Raw genomic sequence first — 20,013 nt, forward strand, 5'->3', positions numbered from 1 at the left:
GGTTTTAAAGTATATGGAAGATGCACAGGTACATTAATTTCAGCAAGACTGGGGTCCTGATGAACAGTATTTTCCATAGGAAAAAGAACGAAACAGCAGGAGAGGGAGATTATTCAGGTTTCCAAAAAAAAAAATCAATGGAAAAGTAAAAACATTAAAATAACACTGGCAAAGCATATGAGCATGACACAGATTTAGCAGTTGAGCATATATTAATTTGTCTCCGATATTACTTCCAGTTTTCAAAAGCAAACGTCTGACCAATATCTTGCACGAGGAACACTGCCTTTCCCCTTGCAGACCTCTCTCCTCGGCAGCTGAAGGTGTGTGGTCAATTCCTCTGCCCCCAGCTCCCCGCGGCCGCCCCCTGCCCTCGGACCGCCCATAACTCCCCAACGGAGGCGGCCAACTGGGGACTCAGAGGCCAGGGGCACCCGTAGCCCCAGCGGAGCGGTAGGAGATGTGAGGTGGGGGTGGGGTCCCACAGGTGCCAGGCCGCCCCGAGTCGCGGCTATGCACACGTTCCGTCCTTGCCTCGGCTCCGGGGGGCATCTCCTGGGACTCTTCGCCGCACCTGCCTCGCGACCCTGCGCCTCTCCCCGAACCATCAGCGACGCCCGAGTCCACAGCCCCGGCCCGCCCGTGCGGGCGCGCAGGGGTCGGCGGGAGGCCGGGCGCGTCGGGGGGCGGGGCCAAGCGGTCGAGGCCCGGCCCTCGCCGCGCGGCTCAGAACGAGGCCGCCGCGGCTGCGGCGGAGGGATACGAGGCGCCGTATATATACTGCGAAGCGCAGGCTCGCACTTCGGCATTGGTGCTGAGAGCCTCGCGGGCGCGGCGCCGTTACTCTCAGTCGGGCGGCGGCGCAGGCGGCGGCGGCGGCGGCGGCACAGGGCTCAGCGCACCTCAGCAGCAGCAGCAGCAGCAGCAGCAGCGGTAGGGGAGGCACCCCTGCGGTCACAGCGCCTGCGCTTGGGCAGCCGCCCTCGTTCTCCCTGCTCTTCCTCCCTTCGCTCGCACCATGGTAGGTTGGGAGTGGCAAACGCCGGCGTAGCAGTTGCCAGCCCGTGATTTCTTCCCTAGTTTTTAGTTGTCTGTTGTTCCCTCCCCCTCCCCCCTTTTATTTTTTTTGGTGGGGGGGGGGGTTTCTCTTTTCCGGGTGTTACGCAGCAGCTGCGGTTTAGGATGCACTCCGGATTTGCATGTCGGTTTCTTCGGCCAGGGACCCTCCTTTAAATTTTGGTCCGTCTTGGAGCTGGACTTGGACTTGACCGTGGGCTGTCCCCGGGGCCGGGGCTCTGGCCACAGCTGCACCGGAGCCCTCTGCCTCGCCCCCCTCCCCCAGACCGCACCGCCGCATCCCGCGCGCCGCACCCGCGCTGCCCGCAGCGCTTCGCCTTGGCCGGGGGGTGGGGGGTGGGGGAGCCGGGCGGGGTCGGGCACGAGACCCCGGCTGGCAGGCGGCGGGGGCGGCCGGGCGGCGGAGAATGAATGGGCCGGGGCGAGCAGGTGGCGCACGTTGCTCCGGCCGGGGCGCGGGGCACGCCGGCAGCCTCCCCCCAACTCTGCCGTCCCCCTGGGGCGCTCTCTCCCGGCGCTCTCTCCTCCTCCCTCCCGGGGGGCGCGGCGCGGGCGTGGGCTGGGAAGGAAGGAGCCGGGGAAGGGTGGGGTGGGGGCAGGAAGGCGCGGGGTGGGGGGCGGAGAGGGCGGAAGCGGCGGGCTGGCCGCCCTGAGCCCGGGCGGGGCCCTACGGTGTAGCCGGGGCTCGTGTCTCCCTGTTTCGCGCCTCTGCAGCCCCCCATCCTGTGCGGTAGTAAAGGGGTGCGGGAGCCCTGGTACCCCAGGAGGTCCCTTCCCGCGGGAGGCGCTCGGCTCGCGCTAATTGGGGCGAGGGTGGGGGGGGACGGGGGAGGAGGGAGCTGGCGCGCGGCTCGGTTTCCAGGAGAGACGCAAAGTTTCTGCTCGGGGAGAAGGTGGCGGCGCGGCGGGCTCGCCGCCTCCGGGAGCAGAAGCGGGTGGGAGGCGCGGCGCGCGCTTGGCCTCCGCCCGCCGCGCAGCCGGGAGGCGGGAGTGGGGGGGGTCTCCCTGGGATGAACCCCGCCCCGGAGCCGCCTCCTCCCCTGGAACCCTCCTGCGCTCGGGGCTTGCTCCCCTGCCCGGCCCCTCGCCAGGCGTTTTCTCCGCCCCGCACTTCCCAGTCCGAAGGGAGATGCCCTCCACGTTTCCGCTTTCTCTGCAGCCTCTAGATCGCCAGATGCGCCTGTGCGCCTCGCTGGGTGTGTTTTCCACAGTCCCCTTCCTCCCTCGGCGGGCAGGGCTGACATCACCCACAGCGTTTTCTGGCTTGGCGGGGTGGGGAGAGGGCTCCCGGCAGGTTCAGAGCACCTTCGCCCCCAAGGCCAACGTGATTTAGTGGTGGGGGGTGTATTTCTTTGTCGAGGAAGGCTGATGCTCTTGATAACAAGCCTAATACGAGAATTTTGCGGTGAGGTGAGACTGTCTCCCCGGTGAGGTGACAGCTTCTCTTGCGAGGTGTGGCAGCGCTTCCTGTTGTACAAGACAGACGTTGCCCTGGCTTTACGTAAATCATCGTCTCTCCTTCATTCGGCATAAAGAAAACCAACTTGCTGTGTCTGGGGTGGAGAGGAAAGAAGACCCAGTTCTAATTTGAAAAAATAAGTTTCTTCCCCAAATCAATATATTGGAACATCATTCCTATTGTGAAAGTTCTCATTGATGAGTTAGAATAAACTGAATGCCATCAGCTTTCTATTAGAACTTATTGTGGAACTGGCTTCATTAGGCGTCCTTCATTAAAATAAAAATACATATTAGCTCTCCTTGAGAGCTCGAATTCCCCCGGCTGGAGGCACAGGTTCAGTGTTGCGGAGACCAAATAATGCAAGTGAGAATTAGCTTCGCGGCCATAACCACCTCTAGTAAAATGTTTATTATGCGCAGCTCATAAGTCATCCTTAAAGTGGGTAGAGTAAATATCCTCTAGCAAAGTTAATAGTTCCTCTCCAAAAAAGAGAGGGGACAGTCTCATAATTATTATGTAGTTTCTGTGTACTTAATTTTTGCAGTTTTGTAACAGCTCAGTTGTAGGACGGTTCCATTTTTTCTGGCTTTTGAATCATAGGATAATTTGACCAAGGGCATTTAGATTTAGCTGTTCTAAATGGTAGGCTTTTAACAAATAACTGCCTAATTTAAGTGATTGGAAAGCATTTGTTACATGGAAATGAAGTTGGTAGAATAACCCATTGCTGTGTATTTTTTTCCATTTAATTGTATCTCATAAAATAGATATAAAAGTCTGTTAATCCAACCCAATGCCATTATGTAACGCCAGTTTGGAGATTTGGAGTGCTTGCAGCAATGCGCAAGGTGCACTAAAAGCCTGCCCCTGGACCCGATCCTGGCTGCAGTGACAGCAGCGGCAGGCTGGGTCCCTTCTTGGATGGAAGTGGGGACTGCGGTGTCCCTGGTGCAGTAGGTGGCGCTCTTCTTTCTCGGAGCCTCCTCTGCAGCCGATGCAGTGGGCCTTTTGCCACTAGAGGTGCCATTTTTCAAGTTAGGAACTGACCCTTCCTAGTTAGATGGCAGAACATATAGCCCAGAGAAGAAAACCTGAAATGAGGTGTTATCACTTCCTTGTCATCCTTTGTTTTTAAAATAGCATAAAGGGTTCCCTTTATTCTAATTGTTTTTATTAAGTGACATGCTGAAGTTTTCAGACAGCTAATTTTTTTTTTGAGATTGATTTTTGAAAGAGCACTATTAATAGCGTAATTGGATTTTGTCGTGCAGTGGAGGCTAACACAACATTGTAAAGCAGCCGTACTCCAATAAAAATTAATAAAAAAGAAGGAAAAAGTGTAATTGGAAAAACTCGTTGACCTCAATCAAACTCTGGTGGATTGAATTATAATCTTTTATTTTTCTGTGTAGGCTGATCAGCTGACCGAAGAACAGATTGCTGGTAAGTTGATGACTTCAGGGAGTTTCAGTAGACCAGACCTAGGCAGGCTCAGTTCTGGTGACTCCTCTGTCCCCTCCCCCCTATAGTCTGAGCAGTTTTCTAAGAATTTATTTAAACAAAAACAATAAGCAGAGATATTTAGGCCAAGTGTTACTCCTTGTCAGTATTTCGGAGATAATGAGGAAGGAAGTGGAACTAAGAATGCTCTTTTTTCTTTTTTAAGCTCTTTATACTCACTTGTTACACTTTGGAGTATTTGACTGTGCTTCACAGTGTGCCAGGCTTTGTATATGTTGAAATTGCATGGCACCTGCTTCTCACAAACATAGTTTAGAATTCTTATGCCATAGGTCTTTTAGTAATTCACCATGAAAGCTTGTAGTTGCTGTAAATGGGAATGGGTGAAAACGAGTGTGAGGACCACTGTAATAATTAGGAAGGGAATGATGTTAGATTTAAGCTTTTGATAGTCCCTGGAGGACTTTTTTTGAGATGGTTTCTCTTTAGGAAACCAGGAATGCCTTTGACGTACTCTGAATGCCACATAGAGAGCACACACTGGTTACATGAGATTGTACATTTCTGGTAACCACTGCTTCCTGTTGCTGTGAAACAAGGAGTTCTTATGGCTGTAAATTTAACAGGAAGGGACCTTAAGGGAACATGTGGTCCAATCTTCACTTGTCAGATTGGACCTAGGACCAAATTAAGTGTGTTGAAGCTTAGCCTTCTTTAAAAATGTGAGAATATTGTGGCTTTATGGAACTGGTTACCAGGAGCGACGTTTGCTCTGTGGATTACTGTTTGAAGGCCAGTGCAATAGGACTGCTGTGATCTTTGTTTCCGTAGATAAAGAGCAGGCAGTTTCTGTTAACTTGCACAACTTGGACGGCTCGCTTTGGCAAGTTCAAGGGAAGGGTTGCTGTGGCTGAGTTGGGTGAAGGCATTCATTCTAAAAGGTAAACTTTTGTTTTCAGAATTCAAGGAAGCTTTCTCCCTATTTGACAAAGACGGCGATGGCACCATCACAACAAAGGAACTTGGAACCGTCATGAGGTCACTGGGTCAGAACCCAACAGAAGCAGAATTGCAGGATATGATCAACGAAGTGGACGCTGATGGTAAGGGCTCTAGAACTATGAATGAATGCCAGCATTGTGTAATTCAAGTTCAGACATGTTACAAGATTGTCTTTCAGGTCCCCAGAGCAAGGCAAATGTGCAAAGATCTTTTCTGTGGTTTCCTTACAGCCATTGACAATTAAAATAGAAGATTATGGGCCTGCCTTTTGCCCTGCTCACTGTCTAGAGTGTTTCCTGGATCGGATCACAGTATTGTTCTTTTCTACTTGCCGTGACCTACAGCTCAGTCTTTTATCAACTGGCCCAAGAGTATGCGCTGAGTCCTATGGGGAAAGTAAAAGTAAATAGCCGTAGACCTTTTAAAAAAAGCTTATTGTCTCTAAGAGGAGAAAAACCCCAAGTGAAGCGGGGGAAGAGCATTCTTAGATGTCAGTGTATGCAAGTGAGTACAGTGTGAGCTGTTGATGTGAAGAGAATTTTGAGGATCATGTGAGGCTTGGAGGTGGGGTGCATGATGACTGTAGGGAATAGATGTATAGAAGCTAGTAGAAGGACGCAGAGCCTGAGGGAACAAGCAGTAACCCCTCTAGCAGTTGGTCACCATTTGGTTGGTCGTTCCTCTGGACTCCAGAACCGTGGACAATAGACCTTTTGTTGGTCACTTTTATCAGTAAGTAGTTTTTGATCAACGCCTCCCCCCCGCCAAGAAAACACGGGTTTTTGGAAAATAATATTAATTAAATTAATTAATTTATTGAATAAACTTAAGTAAATTAATCAAATCTACAACCATAATATTGTAGAACATTAGTAAATTTTGAAAAGATGAGGTAGGAATAAACAGTTTGGATCTAGACTACTTTCTTGATGATTGGCTTGATAGTAGCCATTTAAAAATATGGCATGAGAAGGTGATAAAATAGAATTACACCTGTCTGGTGGCGTACATTTAGAAGCAGGGGTTTTGTGTCAGCTCTTTAACAGTTGTTTTAGCCCATTTGAACTACTTCTAAAGACTGTTTTCATTCTTAATTTGGAAAAAGAGGTATTTCATAGTTCTGTCTCCTTTGACCACTAAGGTGACCGGCCATCTGGGAACATGGGGTGGCTTGCTCATGTTTTGTGTAAGCCCTGGGAAACTACCTGGAGACTGGCAAAGTGTATTAGGCTCTCAGGTTTTACGGAACAAGGTGGGGAAAGTTGTGTCAAGCTACAGAATCTAGTATTTGCAGTGAATAAATATGATGATGCCTAAGGACATGGCTGCGTGGCTAGAAGAGAGCATATCAAATAATTGATTTTGTCTTCCATGAATATCAATAATGCTTCAAAGTTTTGGAGGCCAAATAGAGTTGAAGGAATCTCTGAAGTATTTTGATTTACAGGTACTGGTGAAAATAAGTGACTTAACATAAGGCTTTTTTCTTCTAATTTAATTTTTATTTCTTTTCAAGTTACACTGTTGATCTGGTGGCTTGTCTTTGGGGTATTCATCTAACTGTTGGTTTTAAAGGAGGAGTTGTTTGGAATACTGGCCACAGAACAGATTCTTCTGACAAAGTTTTCTGAATGTTAATGTTCTGAGCTGAGAAAAACACTTCTGAGCCTTGCCTTTAATGGGAAATAAAGATACTGAGTTGGGGAGAAGACGATTAGGTGACTTATCATAATGTGGCTGAGAAATGCCTCCTAGAGAAGACTGTCCAACACTTTATGGTCCCAGGCATAACAAAGTCAGCTTTTCTCTGCTCATAATCCTTTTCTTTCCTAAAAACGTTGTGTACTCCTGGAGGCCCAATTATGGGCCTTTACCAGCCTCACTAGCGCAGACAGAGTTAGATCTGAGTGATCTCCGTGACTCGGGGGAAGGAAAACTCAAATGCCTCCCTTGGCAGTAAAAGATTCAGCCTGCACCGCTGTGGGCTTTTTTTTCTCTTGAACTGTACAAACCCTTCAGTGGCCAAGAATCCACGTGTGCAGTTTCCTTTGCATCATTAAATGCTATCCTGGGCACTGATTACTAGTTTGAATTATGTGAAATTGCCCTGTGAAGTATTTGAATAGTTTAGTGCTAAGATGGTTCAACCTAGTAAAACAATTTACCAGTTTGTCCTAGCAAACGCTTACTGTTCTATAAAGTGGTTCTAAAATTAACACTCCGGAGTAGCGTCACTGGAGCACTTATTTTACACAAGCTTTTGTTTTTTAATTTGAGGTAACGGCACCATTGACTTCCCAGAATTTTTGACTATGATGGCTAGGAAAATGAAAGATACAGACAGTGAAGAGGAAATCCGCGAGGCGTTCCGAGTCTTTGACAAGGTAACCGTGCGTTTGCGTTGCAGACTCTATTGAAGTATGGCTTTCTGGCTCGCATTTCTAAAAGCTTTAACATTCTGTTCTAGTTGGAACACTTACCTAACTGCCTGAGCTTCTGTAATCTCACTTTCAGATATCCTGACTTACTGCAGTAACCTTGTCAGATGGGAGTAAGCATAACAAACAGTAGAGAGGCTTTGAACCAAGTTTCTGGATTGTTACTTTCAGTTTCTGTTTGCTTTTCAAAAGCTCCTGCATTGTCTGTGTTGGCTGACTGCATGTGTTTAGTAGGTAGAGGTGGGAACTGTAGATGGAGGACTGTTGATGAGCACTTGGTTGGCAGTAACTCGGGGACTTAACTAAGACAAGGCCTCCTTGCCCACACTGAACCACTACGAGTCCCTACCAGTAACAACTGCTGAACATTCACAGGATGGCAATGGTTACATCAGTGCCGCAGAACTACGTCACGTCATGACAAACTTAGGAGAAAAGCTAACAGATGAAGAAGTAGATGAAATGATCAGAGAAGCAGATATTGATGGAGACGGACAAGTGAACTACGAAGGTAAGACACTGCGTTTCCTTAGCTTGGTTTTTAAGTTTTCCCTTTGGGAATCTATGAACAAGTTAACTGCTTCAGCTAGATTTTTGTTTTCCTTGTGCAGAGTAGCGATGTTGTATTCATTAACGCTGCTTTTGAAGATAACCGAAAGTTATGATTGTCTTTTCAGAATTCGTACAGATGATGACTGCAAAATGAAGACCTACTTTCAGCTCCTTTTTCCCCCCTCTAGAAGAATCAAATTGAATCTTTTACTTACCTCTTGCAAAAAAAAAAAAAAAAGTTCATTTACTCATTCTGTTTCTATATAGCAAAACTGAATGTCAAAAGTACCTTCTGTCCACACACACACAAAAAATCTGCATGTATTGGTTGGTGGTCCTGTCCCCTAAAGATCAAGCTACACATCCGTTTTCCGATATAAATACTTGTCCTACCTTAATGATAAGTCCACTTCGTGGACTCCTGGCAGGTCCATCTGCTCATGATTAATACACTGTTTGGGCTGGCCAGTTTTTCATGCATGCAGCTTGACAATTGAGCACAGTCAGGCGTTTGTATTAAAAATGGAAAATGAAAAAACAAATTTAAAGCTTACTCAAAGGGGTTCTAGTTCAATTTGTTAGTATAAATTGTCGTAGCTGGTTTACTGAAAAGAGACATTTAAAATTGGTTTACCTCAGGATGCTGTGGAGGATAAACTGTCCAGGCACAGCCCCACTCGCAGGATGGCCCTCTTGTAACTTCCCTGTGCCCCGACTGTGGTGACCGTGACACACCCTGGTGGCATGCCCGCGTGTGTTGGTTTAGTGCTGTTTGCATTGTTCTAGAGCGGAATGGGTGTCAGGCTATCACCATTCATACAAATTTTTAAAAAGAAACCTTTATCAAGGGAGCATCTTTGGACTCTCTGTTTTTAAAACCTTCTGAACCATGACTTGGAGCCAGCAGAGTAGGCTGTGGCTGTGGACTTCAGCACAACCATCAACATTGCTGTTCAAGAAATGACAATTTATGTCCATTCCAAGTTGTAAATGCTAGTCTTTTTTTTTTTTTTTTTCCAATAAAAAGACCATTAACTTAAAGTGGTGTTAAATGCTTTGTAAAGCTGAGATCTAAATGGGGACAAGGCAGTTGGAGGGGAGGCCAATGTACCTTTAAATGCCCACAGCCCAGCATTGGGTTTCCCTCCCTCCCTCCTGAAACCCCAGCACCAACCGCTGAGCCTGAGACCTTGCCCAAAACCAAGCAGATACTGATTGCTTCATCTTATTTATGGACATGTAGGTCTACTTGTATTTTCACTGGGGAGGGGGGCGGGGGGGGGCAGGGGGAGAGTGAGTTATGGTAACTTAATGATTATTCAGGCAGTAGAGCTCTTAATGAAGGAAAAAAACCACTTTCTCTCAAGCATGTATTTAGGGGTTCTTATCAGTTGTGCTGCTGATTACCTGTTTTATGTAACTACTTGAGACCATCTGTGCAAGAGACATGATTTACTGTGTCTGTAATTCAATCCTCGCTGTGTGTGGTAGAAGCAGTAGTCACTTTTCTAAGCCAGTCTCTTCATGCCTAAACGACACTACCAGTCACCTTTGGACTCACAAATTTTAATTTATGATTATACTTACCTTAGACTCCTTTTACTTAAAAAAATTTTTTTTTTTTTTTACGTTGACTTTGCTTTCCTACCCCTCTAAGAAGAACTAATGCGAGCCCCCAACTTGAAAGTAAAACTCCAGCCCAGAGGGGATTTTGTGTTTTTTTATAAATCTGTAACCAAAACTCAGAGATACTGGTACTGGTCTTTGCAGTGGGATTGGTTTGCTTAAAAGCCCCCTAGAAGACATGGGATTTAGTGCAGAGCTTCTTTTTGAAATGAAGGCTGAATGTGCATTTTTCAGGGTGTTAACTGGTTGTATCTTATTAGCGAGGAGGTTTGGGTTTTCAGTGTGTGGGAGGCTTTAATTTGCCAGGGAACAGTGGCAGGCTGCTAGCAAGGCAGTGAGAAGCTCTTCGCAGCCAAATGGGTGCATTCAGGGCTGATTTATAGAGACCCTTGGCTTCTCCCTCTCCTACTCCTTGTCTCTCTGGCATTTTGCAGTTATTTTTCCTGCCAGAGGGGTGGGTCAGAGCAGTGGAGAGGAGCCTGCCCACCTGCCTTTGCTTCTGGTCCATAGAAGAGTGGTTGACGTCATGAGTTAGGCTTGGCTTTCATAACTCCCTGAATCTGGAAGGAACATCTCCGAATACCTCGAGGGTTTTCTTCTGGTGAGATAGGACTAGGGTTTCTGGTTCAAGTAAGTTACTAACCTGGATGTTTCTTGCAGGGAGGTCAAGTAGCCTGACTGTTGACCCAGTCTCAGGCCTGTGGCCGATGACCTCTTGGTAGTTGGGTTGAGGGCTGTTCGGCTTGTTTTTCAGAAACTTTGCCTTTCACCAAGTCTTTTTTTCTAGAAGCTGGGTGGACTCCGTGTTAGTCCCGCAGCCTTTCCTAAAAGACTGCCCTTGAAACCAGATTCTTGAATGGCCAGGATCCTGTACGGGAACCAGAAACCTTTCCTTCAGGGGATGCCGAGTTCCAGCTTGGTGCAGAGGGAACTCTTAGTCCACTGTAGCCTTTCTCTCTGGCCTTTGAGGGAACCACCAGCCTAGGGGTTGGGTGTTTGCAGTCTCCAGAGGTTTGTGGGAGGAAAGAGCTGGATGAGGTGGCAGTACTGTGAACGTTGGTCAGCACCTTCCTGTAAACTCTTGCCCCTACTTCTAACTGCTCTATAAATATATACATATATTTATATATATATAAAGTGACTAGTTTAACTGGCATCCCGCTTGAGCCTGAGACTTGCCATTAAAAACTGCTGAGTCCTTGGCACACACTTTCATAGTTTTGTTCTCCATCTGTTCGGGGTGGGTGTCGAGCGAGGCAAATGTATCTTGATACTTCAGATGGGCTTTTGATGCACTGTTGCCAAGGAAGGTTTTTTCTGATTTTTTGACAAACGAATTTTTGCACACTTTAAATTGGTGTCTTTCGGCAACTTAAAACACATTGAAAATTAGCTACTGTACATATTTTTATATTCTCTTTATAAACGCATGTCTGACTGTACTTGTACCCATATTGTAACGCGTGGCTGTCCAGGAAGCCCCGTGCTGCTGTGGCCCGTCGGAGTAGCAGCATGTTAGCAGCCCCTCAGCATCCTGGGAACTTCTTCCTAAACAAAGAATGTACATTTGGTCAAGTCTGCTCTTGGTTCATTCAGTTCCTTTCAACATTTGAATTAATTATTGTATATTCTAAATACAGTTATCCTTTTGGCAGTGACTAGATTCCACGAATGTGTCTTAATCTATCCCTTCAGCTGGCGGTTACTATTATGTTTTTTGATCCCTTGAAGTTGCCCTGTAGGAGACAGAAATTCTTTGCTGTCTGTATCCCTCAGAGTAAGAAGGTAGTGGCATGGGTGGAGTGTGTGTTCTTTCTCCAAATCTATTATAATGTTCATTAAACACGTCTGTAGCAAAGATGGTGGTAGTTCTTTTGTTACCGAAGTCACCCTTCACCGTGGCGATTTGCAAAGGAGATGTACTTGAACGCTTCTGTAAATCTTGAGATAAAACTGTTTGGAGATTTAACCACCTCTCTGATGGGGGACCAACTCTATGGAAATTGTAAATAAGTTTTATTTATAAACCTGGCACTGTATTCAATAAACATTTCTGCAGCCTTTCACCTGTAACTGCGAACTCTGTAGGTTTTTAGCCTGCAATGCTTTCCTTTTGCTCAATGAATAAATGTGATTCCACCTGGGCCCTAGTATGGTAGGGGAGGGGCCAGAAACACTGCAGACACATCCCACTACAGCCTTACCCTGGTTTTTAAAGTTCAGGTGTCAATAGCTGACATTTTAACACAATCTCTTGGCGTATTAAGGTATCTGTGTTTGCTTTATGTGGAAAATTAACACCGTAAAAAGATGCCTCTTTAATGTCAAGGTGAATCCAAGTCTCTTTAGGAATTGTGTGAAGAAGTACACTTTAAACTTTAGATAGTAATTTAAATATTAGATGGGAACTTAACATTACATAAGCACATGTCTCTGCCCATGTCCAGAGCAGGCAGCTGAGGAAAATGGGGGCGGGGGCAGTGCATGGGGGCTGCGGCCTCCATTCAGCACCTTGGAGTTGAAACCTTCCCCTTAGAGCCATCTCAGACCCTCGTTTCTAGACAGGGTTCTCTAGCAGGAAGAGCCATCCCCTGGCTGCGACTGTGTTTCCAGAAGGATCCTTCCCAGGCTGCCTTGCCCATTTTCTTTCCCACTCTGCACAGAAGCACAAGAGGGCTAAGAATGGGAGTGATCACAGGGTAAGCCCCTCCTTTGGCCAGAAGGCTTGAGACAGCGCAAGGGAACATTTAGTTTCTGTATACAGTCAGCCCCTTGTCTACAAGGATCGAGACACCACTGTGGGTTCAGAGCCCTCTGCTGAGACTTTAGGCCTGGCTCCTAGTTTTGCTTCTGTCCCTCGGTAGCCGCAGACAGATTCTTTACCTCTACGCCTCAGTTAAAATAAGATTGTTGGACTAGGTACCATCTACCTGTGGCTTTCTAGGATTCTGACCAACTCAGCTTGGCATCACTTGGTGTTTAAATTGAAATTGCAGCCTAAACGGTGGGAGGCAAAAGAGTGTAGGCATGCTGGATGCTTGCAGATGACAAATGGGATTCTTAAAGTCTCAGCAGTTCCCTGTTGGGTTTGGAGCAGAGGGTAAGCTTGCTGTTAAGACTGTGATGTAACATTGGAACGTGGGTCAAAGAAACTGATCATTAAGTGACTTCCATCCTCCTGGCAGCACAGAAATAGGAAGCTACCATTCACTGCCTGCAGGAGATTCAGTCCAAGTGGCAACGTCATCTGGTTTTTCAGCAGTTTTGGTTCAGGAAGAAAAACACACACACACATTTCCGATTTGAGCTGAACTTCCCTGGGCACTGGAGGCTGGCGTATCCAGTGACTCATGATGCCTTAGAAGGAAGTAAAACTTAGAATTTTTTTTATAGCTTGCTGCTGCTTCTCTCCCACTGCCCTCAGCCCTCTGCCAGGGAGTGGGAGGAGTTCGCTCATGCCCTGGAACCCACGGGAAAGCTGACGGGAGCCTGAGGAGCTGCCGGCTCTCCCGTCTCACGTCTCCATTGACAGTCCAGGAACTTGGGTTAAAAAAATGGTGGCACTTTCCCATGTAAGAATTATTTATGTCCTGCTTGTGTGTCCGCAACCTTGGCAGTGAGTGTATTTACACATTCAGATAGTATTTCAAATGTCACATTTTTAAGTTTGGTTTTCCCTTTTACAAAGATGAAAGGGAAAGTCCAGAGTGTCCTCCTCTAGTAAGATAATGTCTTAAACATTTTGTTACAACATGAGAAGCTTTTTATCCTGACTGCATATGTTTGCTTTCAGACTATTTTTCTTTCCCTTTGAGTCTTAATATACTCATCAAGTTGGGGTTTTCTTTTTTAGTTACTATGTTTTATAGTAAAAGATAACTGTTTCCCCCCCACAGATTGGTACCAGAGTCAATATTTGAGATAATGGATTGTTAAAAAAAAAGTAGAAAATAAGTGAAAAAAAGAATTGTAAGATGATAATGTCTTAGTTAAAAGGGGCAGCTCATACACTGCGCTCCCAATACAAATATCCGTATCTGGTGATTCTCAGAATTTTCCATGACAAGAAGCTTGTTAATCTCAAAAGGCAGCCTAGCCCCATTTTTACAAAAGCATTTTTCTGATTCTAATAGAAGTGCTGTTTATTGTATAAAATTTGTGCTATCAAATGACTCCGCTTCCCTGTAAAAGATAATATTTCATATTCCCTTCCAGAATTTTTTTTCAACCTATGGATGCAGAGATATAGTTGAGAAACTTGGGATCTGTATATATGTTTTTGAAAAAGTAAGCATAATATTGTTTATTACATACAATTACATATTGTATATATATGTATTATATATATATTTCAGTCTTTTCATTCCTTATACTCTTTTTTTTGATATCATTCATGTCCCATAACATTCATCCTTTTAAAGCATACAATTCAGTGTTTTTTCACATACTCACAAAGTTGTGAAACCATCAACGCTGTCTAATTTTGAGACATTTTCATCACCCCAGAAAGAAACCCCGTGCCCATTAGCAGTCACTCCCCCTTATCCTCTTCCCCCGTCCCAGCAACCAGTAACCTACTTTCTGTGTCTATGGATTTGCCTGTTCTGGACACATCATATAAATAGAATCATGTGTTCATAATTTTTTACCTTTCTCTTTTTATACTGAATATTTCTCCACATACTTAAGTTCTTGGATATCATTTTTAGGAACTGGCTCTATCAAGATGGCATCATTTAGTTAATCCCCCAGTAAAGGCCAACTGTTTTGACCAATTCTAAGTATGAGAGCATTCTTAAAAAGTTGAAACCTGCATCCTTTTAGCCTCCACCCATTGAACTACTTAAGCCCAATGGAGCTTAACCCTGAACATCTAACCCTGCTTCCACAAGGCAGGCCTTGGTCTTTCACACTTTCACACACCCCTCCTTTAGTCTTCAGGCTTAATATTTGCCTTTTGGTGGTTTTTTTTTTTTTTTTTGAAGAGGAATCAGCAGGATGTTGTGAAATTTACCCAGGTTCCGTATTCAAACAGATCTCTTCGTTCAAACACTGCCTTCCCAAGTGGTATGAATTCTGGCAAGTGATAGCTCTGCCTCAGTGTCTTCAAGGTGGTTGTAAGAGTGAGTGAGATGCTAGAAATCCTCTAGCACTGTGGCTAGCACATGGAAGGTGTTTAAAAGTGCTCTCTTCTTCCACACTGAATTCTAATGTCACAGAAGAAAATGAGGCCAGTCTTAGAGTTTGCTTCATCTGATCCAGCTCATGTTAGACTTCCTTTCTTTGTTAAAAGCACGCAATTCTAAGCATCTACTTCTTATCCCCTTGGAAATCCTAATGGTAGTTTCCAGTGTCTAGTCTTCTGGTACCTTGTTCCCCAGAGTCATGGGCAGGTCTTCCCTTGTTGTACCCACATGGGAAGAGCTGCAGCATCTGGGCACTGATGGAGGTCCCATTCTTGGTTCTTGTTAAAGGTTAATCTTTTTTTTTTTTTTTGACCTCCCTCGAGGCTTGCGGGATCTTAGTTCCCTGACCAGGGATCGAACCCAGGCCCCATGAGTGAAAGCTCCCAGTCCTAACCACTGGACCACCTGGGAATTCCCAAAAGGTAAATTGTAATAGAGGCACTTGCCCCTGAGCAGGAGAGGTCGGTGGTTAGGCTCTCTCTTCACTCTCTGTTAACATCCCATTCCCTTCCATCCCCCGGCAGAGGCCTGCCTCTTTCTGCTCCTTCTCTTCTGGGACCCCTATGGTCCTATCAGAATTCTGACTTGTCCTTGAGAAATGCTCACTGTCCCCAGCCAGGAGCCGTTCTCTCTTGTACTGCTGGACCTGGTCCAAGTTTGTCTAACACCATGAGAAGTGAAGCCGGCTGGTCACATCTCACTTCTTCTCTTCTTCACCAAAGTCTTCCTCTTCAACTAGAAGACATCACACAACACCCCTGGGCTCCCACGACCTGATTCTAACTCAAGGTCAGAGACGCTTCCTCAAACCCCAGGAGTGGGTGATGACCCAATGGTTGGCTCAACCCTGGCGTGCTCATCGTTTTTGGGGGTTTCTGTAGGGCAACTCAGGGTGTGAATGCAGCTGTTCAAACAGGGCAAATCCTTTAACTCAGCTTTGCAAATAACTGCCTGGCCTTCCCATTCGGGCTGCCACCTATGGCCAGGAAGGAATTCGAGCATATTTCTTTTGCTGTTTCTTACTGGGAGAGCCAAGTCATTAGAGGAAACAGTGAGAGTGCTGTTTTGTAATTATTTGTTCTCACTTTCAGTGCCTACAATGTTCAGAGCTCAGAATTAGAGGACTTCAAAATATCAGAAGGCTCAGTATCCACCTTTTGAGGAGTTTTTGCAGGCTTTTCGTAGAAACATCATTAGGTACAACTGCCAAGCACTGTGCCAGTGAATAATATATACCAACTTGAATACGTAAGAACTGAGGCAGACGTAGCATAAGGAAGTATAAAGCAAGAACTGACAACAAGAATAACAAACCCATCATCACAGAGGTCTTGACATTGTTCTCCTGGTTATTAAGAAGTCAAGCAGACAAGAGTACATTTGAACCAACCAGGGAACAAGTTTGATTTCATGTATGTGTGTAGAACGTGGCATCCAGCAGTTAGAGGTTTCACATTACAAATATTAACAATAATATGAATAAATCAATAAACAATATTCTAGTTATAGGATGATATATTTATAAATACAAATACATAGCAAATTAATAATGATAACAAGAAATTTACAAATAAGGTTAAATAGAGAATTAAGATTGACTACATATTAGATCATAAAGTAAATTGCAACAAACATTAAAAAAAATCTTTTAGGAACTTTCCCGGTGGTCCAGTGGCTAAGAATCCACCTTCCAATGCAAGGGACACAGGTTCAGTCCTTGGTCGGGGAACTAAGATCCCACATGCTGCAGGGCAACTAAGCTCTGTACGCTCTAGAGCCCCCATGCCAAAACGAAATATCCCTAGTGCTGCAACAAAGATCCTGCATGACGCAACTAAGACATGATGTGGCCAAATAAATAAATTTAAAACTTTCATATTGACCAAGTTACCTAATAACAATGCAATGGATAGAAAATAATTTAAAAAATACAACTTTTAGAATACCCATTTGTTTTGAAAATTAAAGTCCATTTCTAATAACATTTCTAAAAAGAAATAATATGAAAATCTAGAAAATGTTTAGGACTGAATGAAAACAAAATTCTACATTTCAAAACTGTGGGATACAGCTTAGAAATGAATAGCATGAAAATGCTTATAATGGAAAAGAAGAAAGGCAAAAAGTAAATCAGGTAGATATCCAACTCGAGTTAGAACAAGAATAGAATAAGTCCAAAGAGAGCAGAAGTATCAAAGATACCCACAGAAATTAATGAAATACAAAACAAAGGTACAAAAGAAGATCAACAAAGACAAAAAGTTGGCTCTTTGAAAAGACGATTAGAAAGTATGGTAGCTTGTCAAAAAATTAAACGTATAATTACCACATGATATATCAATTCCACTTCTGGGTATATATCCAAGAGAATTGAAAGTAGGGACCAAAAGAGATATTTGTACATCTGTGTTCATAGCAGCTTTATTTATAAGAGCTAAAAGGCGGAAGGAACCCAAGTGCCCATCAGTGGGTGGGTGCATTGATCAAAAAATATACATACAACAAAATGTTATTCAGTCTTAAAAAGCAAGGACATGCTGACATACGCTACAACATGGATGACAACAATTTGTTCTTTTGTAAGAATAAATACCATGTGATTCTAGTTACGGGAGGTCAGATTCACAGAGGGTAGCCAAATTCACAGAGAGAGAAGGTAGAATGGGTGGATGCAACAGAGGGGGCAATGGGAATCATTGTTTAATGGGTAAAGTTTCAGTTTTGCAGGATAAAAAAGTTCTAGAGATGGATGGTGGTGGTGGTTGCACAATAATGTGAATATACTTAATGCTGCTGAATTGAACACTTAAAAATGGTTAAAACGATAAATTTTGTTTTGCCTATTTTACTATTTTTTTAAAAAGTCAAGGAAGGGGAGAGAATATTACAGAAAGGTAATGTCATCCTGGAAGTTGCAAAACAGATGATGTTTTCTGTTTCATTGATTTTTTTCCTATTATTCCACCATTAATGTAATGTGTAATTATTGTTTTATAATAAAAGTTAATTCCTGGTGTTTCAAGTAAAAGTTTTAGACAAATCTCAGGCAGTACTAATGAAGTAAATGTTAGGAGGGAATTCCCCGGCAGTCCAGTGGTTAGGACTCTGTGCTTTCACTGCCGAGGGCCCGGGTTTGATCCCTGGTTGGGGAACTACAATCCCACAAGCCGTGCGGAGCAGCCAAAAAAAAAAAAAAGTTAGCAATAAACGGGGAGAGATAATCGCAATAAACCGGAGATTTTTTTTTTTAAAGTGTACCGTAAAAACTTTGATGCCAATAAATATGAAAACAGGTAAAAGGGATAATTTCCTAGAGAACTGACTCAAGAAGTAGAAAGTTTAAAACAAGTTAACCATTAAAGGAATCTAGTCAGTAATTAAAAATATATCTCCCTGTGCTGGCTGACTGTCCAGTTGTGCTCCATTTCTCCCAATGAGTGATGAGGCCTTGGTCTCATCCCCTTGAGTCTAAGAGGACACTGTGACTACTTTGACCAGTGGAATACACCAGGAGGGATATGCTGGTTTCTGGGTCCACGCTTTTTCCAATTCTGTCCTTGGAGCATTCTGGAAGCTCTCAGATCTCCATGTTGGAGAGGCTACATGTAGGTGCTTCAGCAGACAGTCAGCTGGGCCAAGCCTTCCAGCCTGCTGTCCCCACCGAGGTTATCCTGGATCCTCCAGATCAGGTCACTTACCAGCTGAATACCACTGAGTAACCTCAGTTGACCTCAGGTGGAGCAGAAGAATCACCCTTCTAAACCCTGCCTGAATTCTTCACTCACAAAATCAGGAGATAAAATAAAATGGTACTTGTTTTAAGCCACTAATATTTGGGTTCATTTGTTTTGAAGTAAGAGACAGCAAAGCCACCACCAAAAACAGAATAAAATTCTTCCAGGGAATGAAAAAAACAAAACAAAACAAAACAAAACAAAAAGATTACACTGCAACTCTTTACCCATTCTTGACAAATTCTTTCAGGAAATTAAACAAGAGAGATTATGTTAAAACTGATTATCCACACCAGATAAGAATACAAGAAGGAAGGAAAATTACAGGCTGGTCTATGTACACAGATGCAAAAATATACATGTATAATATTAAACTTGATCCGGCAGTGTATTAAATAAAATGTATCTACGAACATGTTGGTTGTAATCCAATAATCCAATGATTATTTCACATGGAAGGAGAGAGAGTCACACGAGGGGAAGGAAAGGCTGCACAACAAAGCCAGTGGAAGGGCCGATGCCCCGAGCTTCCGACTCGTCTGGAACCGGGGAATCCCCCTCCTCTGTCAAGCCTCTGTCCCTCTTGCCTTGTGGATTGCCTGCCTTCCCAATCTTCCTCGCAGACTGGCTTTCTCTACTGTAGGAAATGTGGCTGGTACCACTCCTGAGCTTTACACCCTACACTTTTAGCCAGGTAGAGACAATCGGTTTCAGTCCCAGTTCCAACAATTTTTGAGGAAGAATTCTGCTACAGTTTGTCTAAGGTACCTACTCTTGGACTATTCAGCTGTGCCAGGAGATAGACTCAGGGGGAAACAACTGCGTATTAGTTTTCTTTTTCTTTTTTTCTTTTTAAAAATTTTATTTACTTATTTATTGGCTGCATTGAATCTTTGTTACTGCACATGGGCTTTCTCTAGTTGCAACGAGCAGGGGCTACTCTTCATTGTGGTGCGCGGGCTTCTTATTGTGGTGGCTCCTCTTATTGCAGAGCATGGGCTCTAGGCATGAGGGCTTCAGTTGTTGCAGCATGCAGACTCAGTAGTTATGGCACTCAAGCTCTAGAGTGCAGGCTCAGTAGTTATGGCCCACGGGCTTAGTTGCTCTGCAACATGTGGAATCTTCCTGGAGCAGGGATCAAACTTGTGTCCCCTGCATTGGCAGGCGGATTCTTAACCACTGCGCCACCAGGGAAATCCCTGTATTAGTGTCTTCTTGCTGCTGTAACAAGTATCATAGACCTAGTGGCTTAAAACAACACTTGTTTATTATCTTACAGTCCTGGAGGTCAGAAGTCAGAAATCACTTTCACGGGGCTAAAATTAAGGGGTCAGCAGGACTGGTTCCTTCTGGAAGCCCTAGGAGAGAATCTGTTTCTGTGCCTTGTCCAGCTTAGAGGAGTCCTCATTCCTTGGCTCATGGCCCCTTCCTGAATCTTGAAGTGTAGTATCCTTAATCTCTCTATGACCCCTGCT

The 20,013-nt window shown here is 44.7% G+C and overlaps 1 protein-coding gene across 1 annotated transcript; it reads left to right on the top strand.

The window, feature by feature from the left end:
• Positions 1–795: 795 nt before the first annotated feature.
• Positions 796–11,687, top strand: CALM1 (calmodulin 1). Its single transcript, XM_057731433.1, has 6 exons — positions 796–1,021; positions 3,952–3,982; positions 4,960–5,103; positions 7,280–7,386; positions 7,816–7,951; positions 8,118–11,687. The coding sequence occupies exons 1-6, from the start codon at positions 1,019–1,021 to the stop codon at positions 8,144–8,146; spliced, it is 450 nt and encodes a 149-aa protein (XP_057587416.1). The 5' UTR covers positions 796–1,018; the 3' UTR covers positions 8,147–11,687.
• The last annotated feature ends 8,326 nt before the right edge of the window (positions 11,688–20,013 follow it).

The sequence above is a fragment of the Hippopotamus amphibius genome, chromosome 4, assembly GCF_030028045.1.
Source record: "Hippopotamus amphibius kiboko isolate mHipAmp2 chromosome 4, mHipAmp2.hap2, whole genome shotgun sequence".
Taxonomy (NCBI): Eukaryota; Metazoa; Chordata; class Mammalia; order Artiodactyla; family Hippopotamidae; genus Hippopotamus; species Hippopotamus amphibius.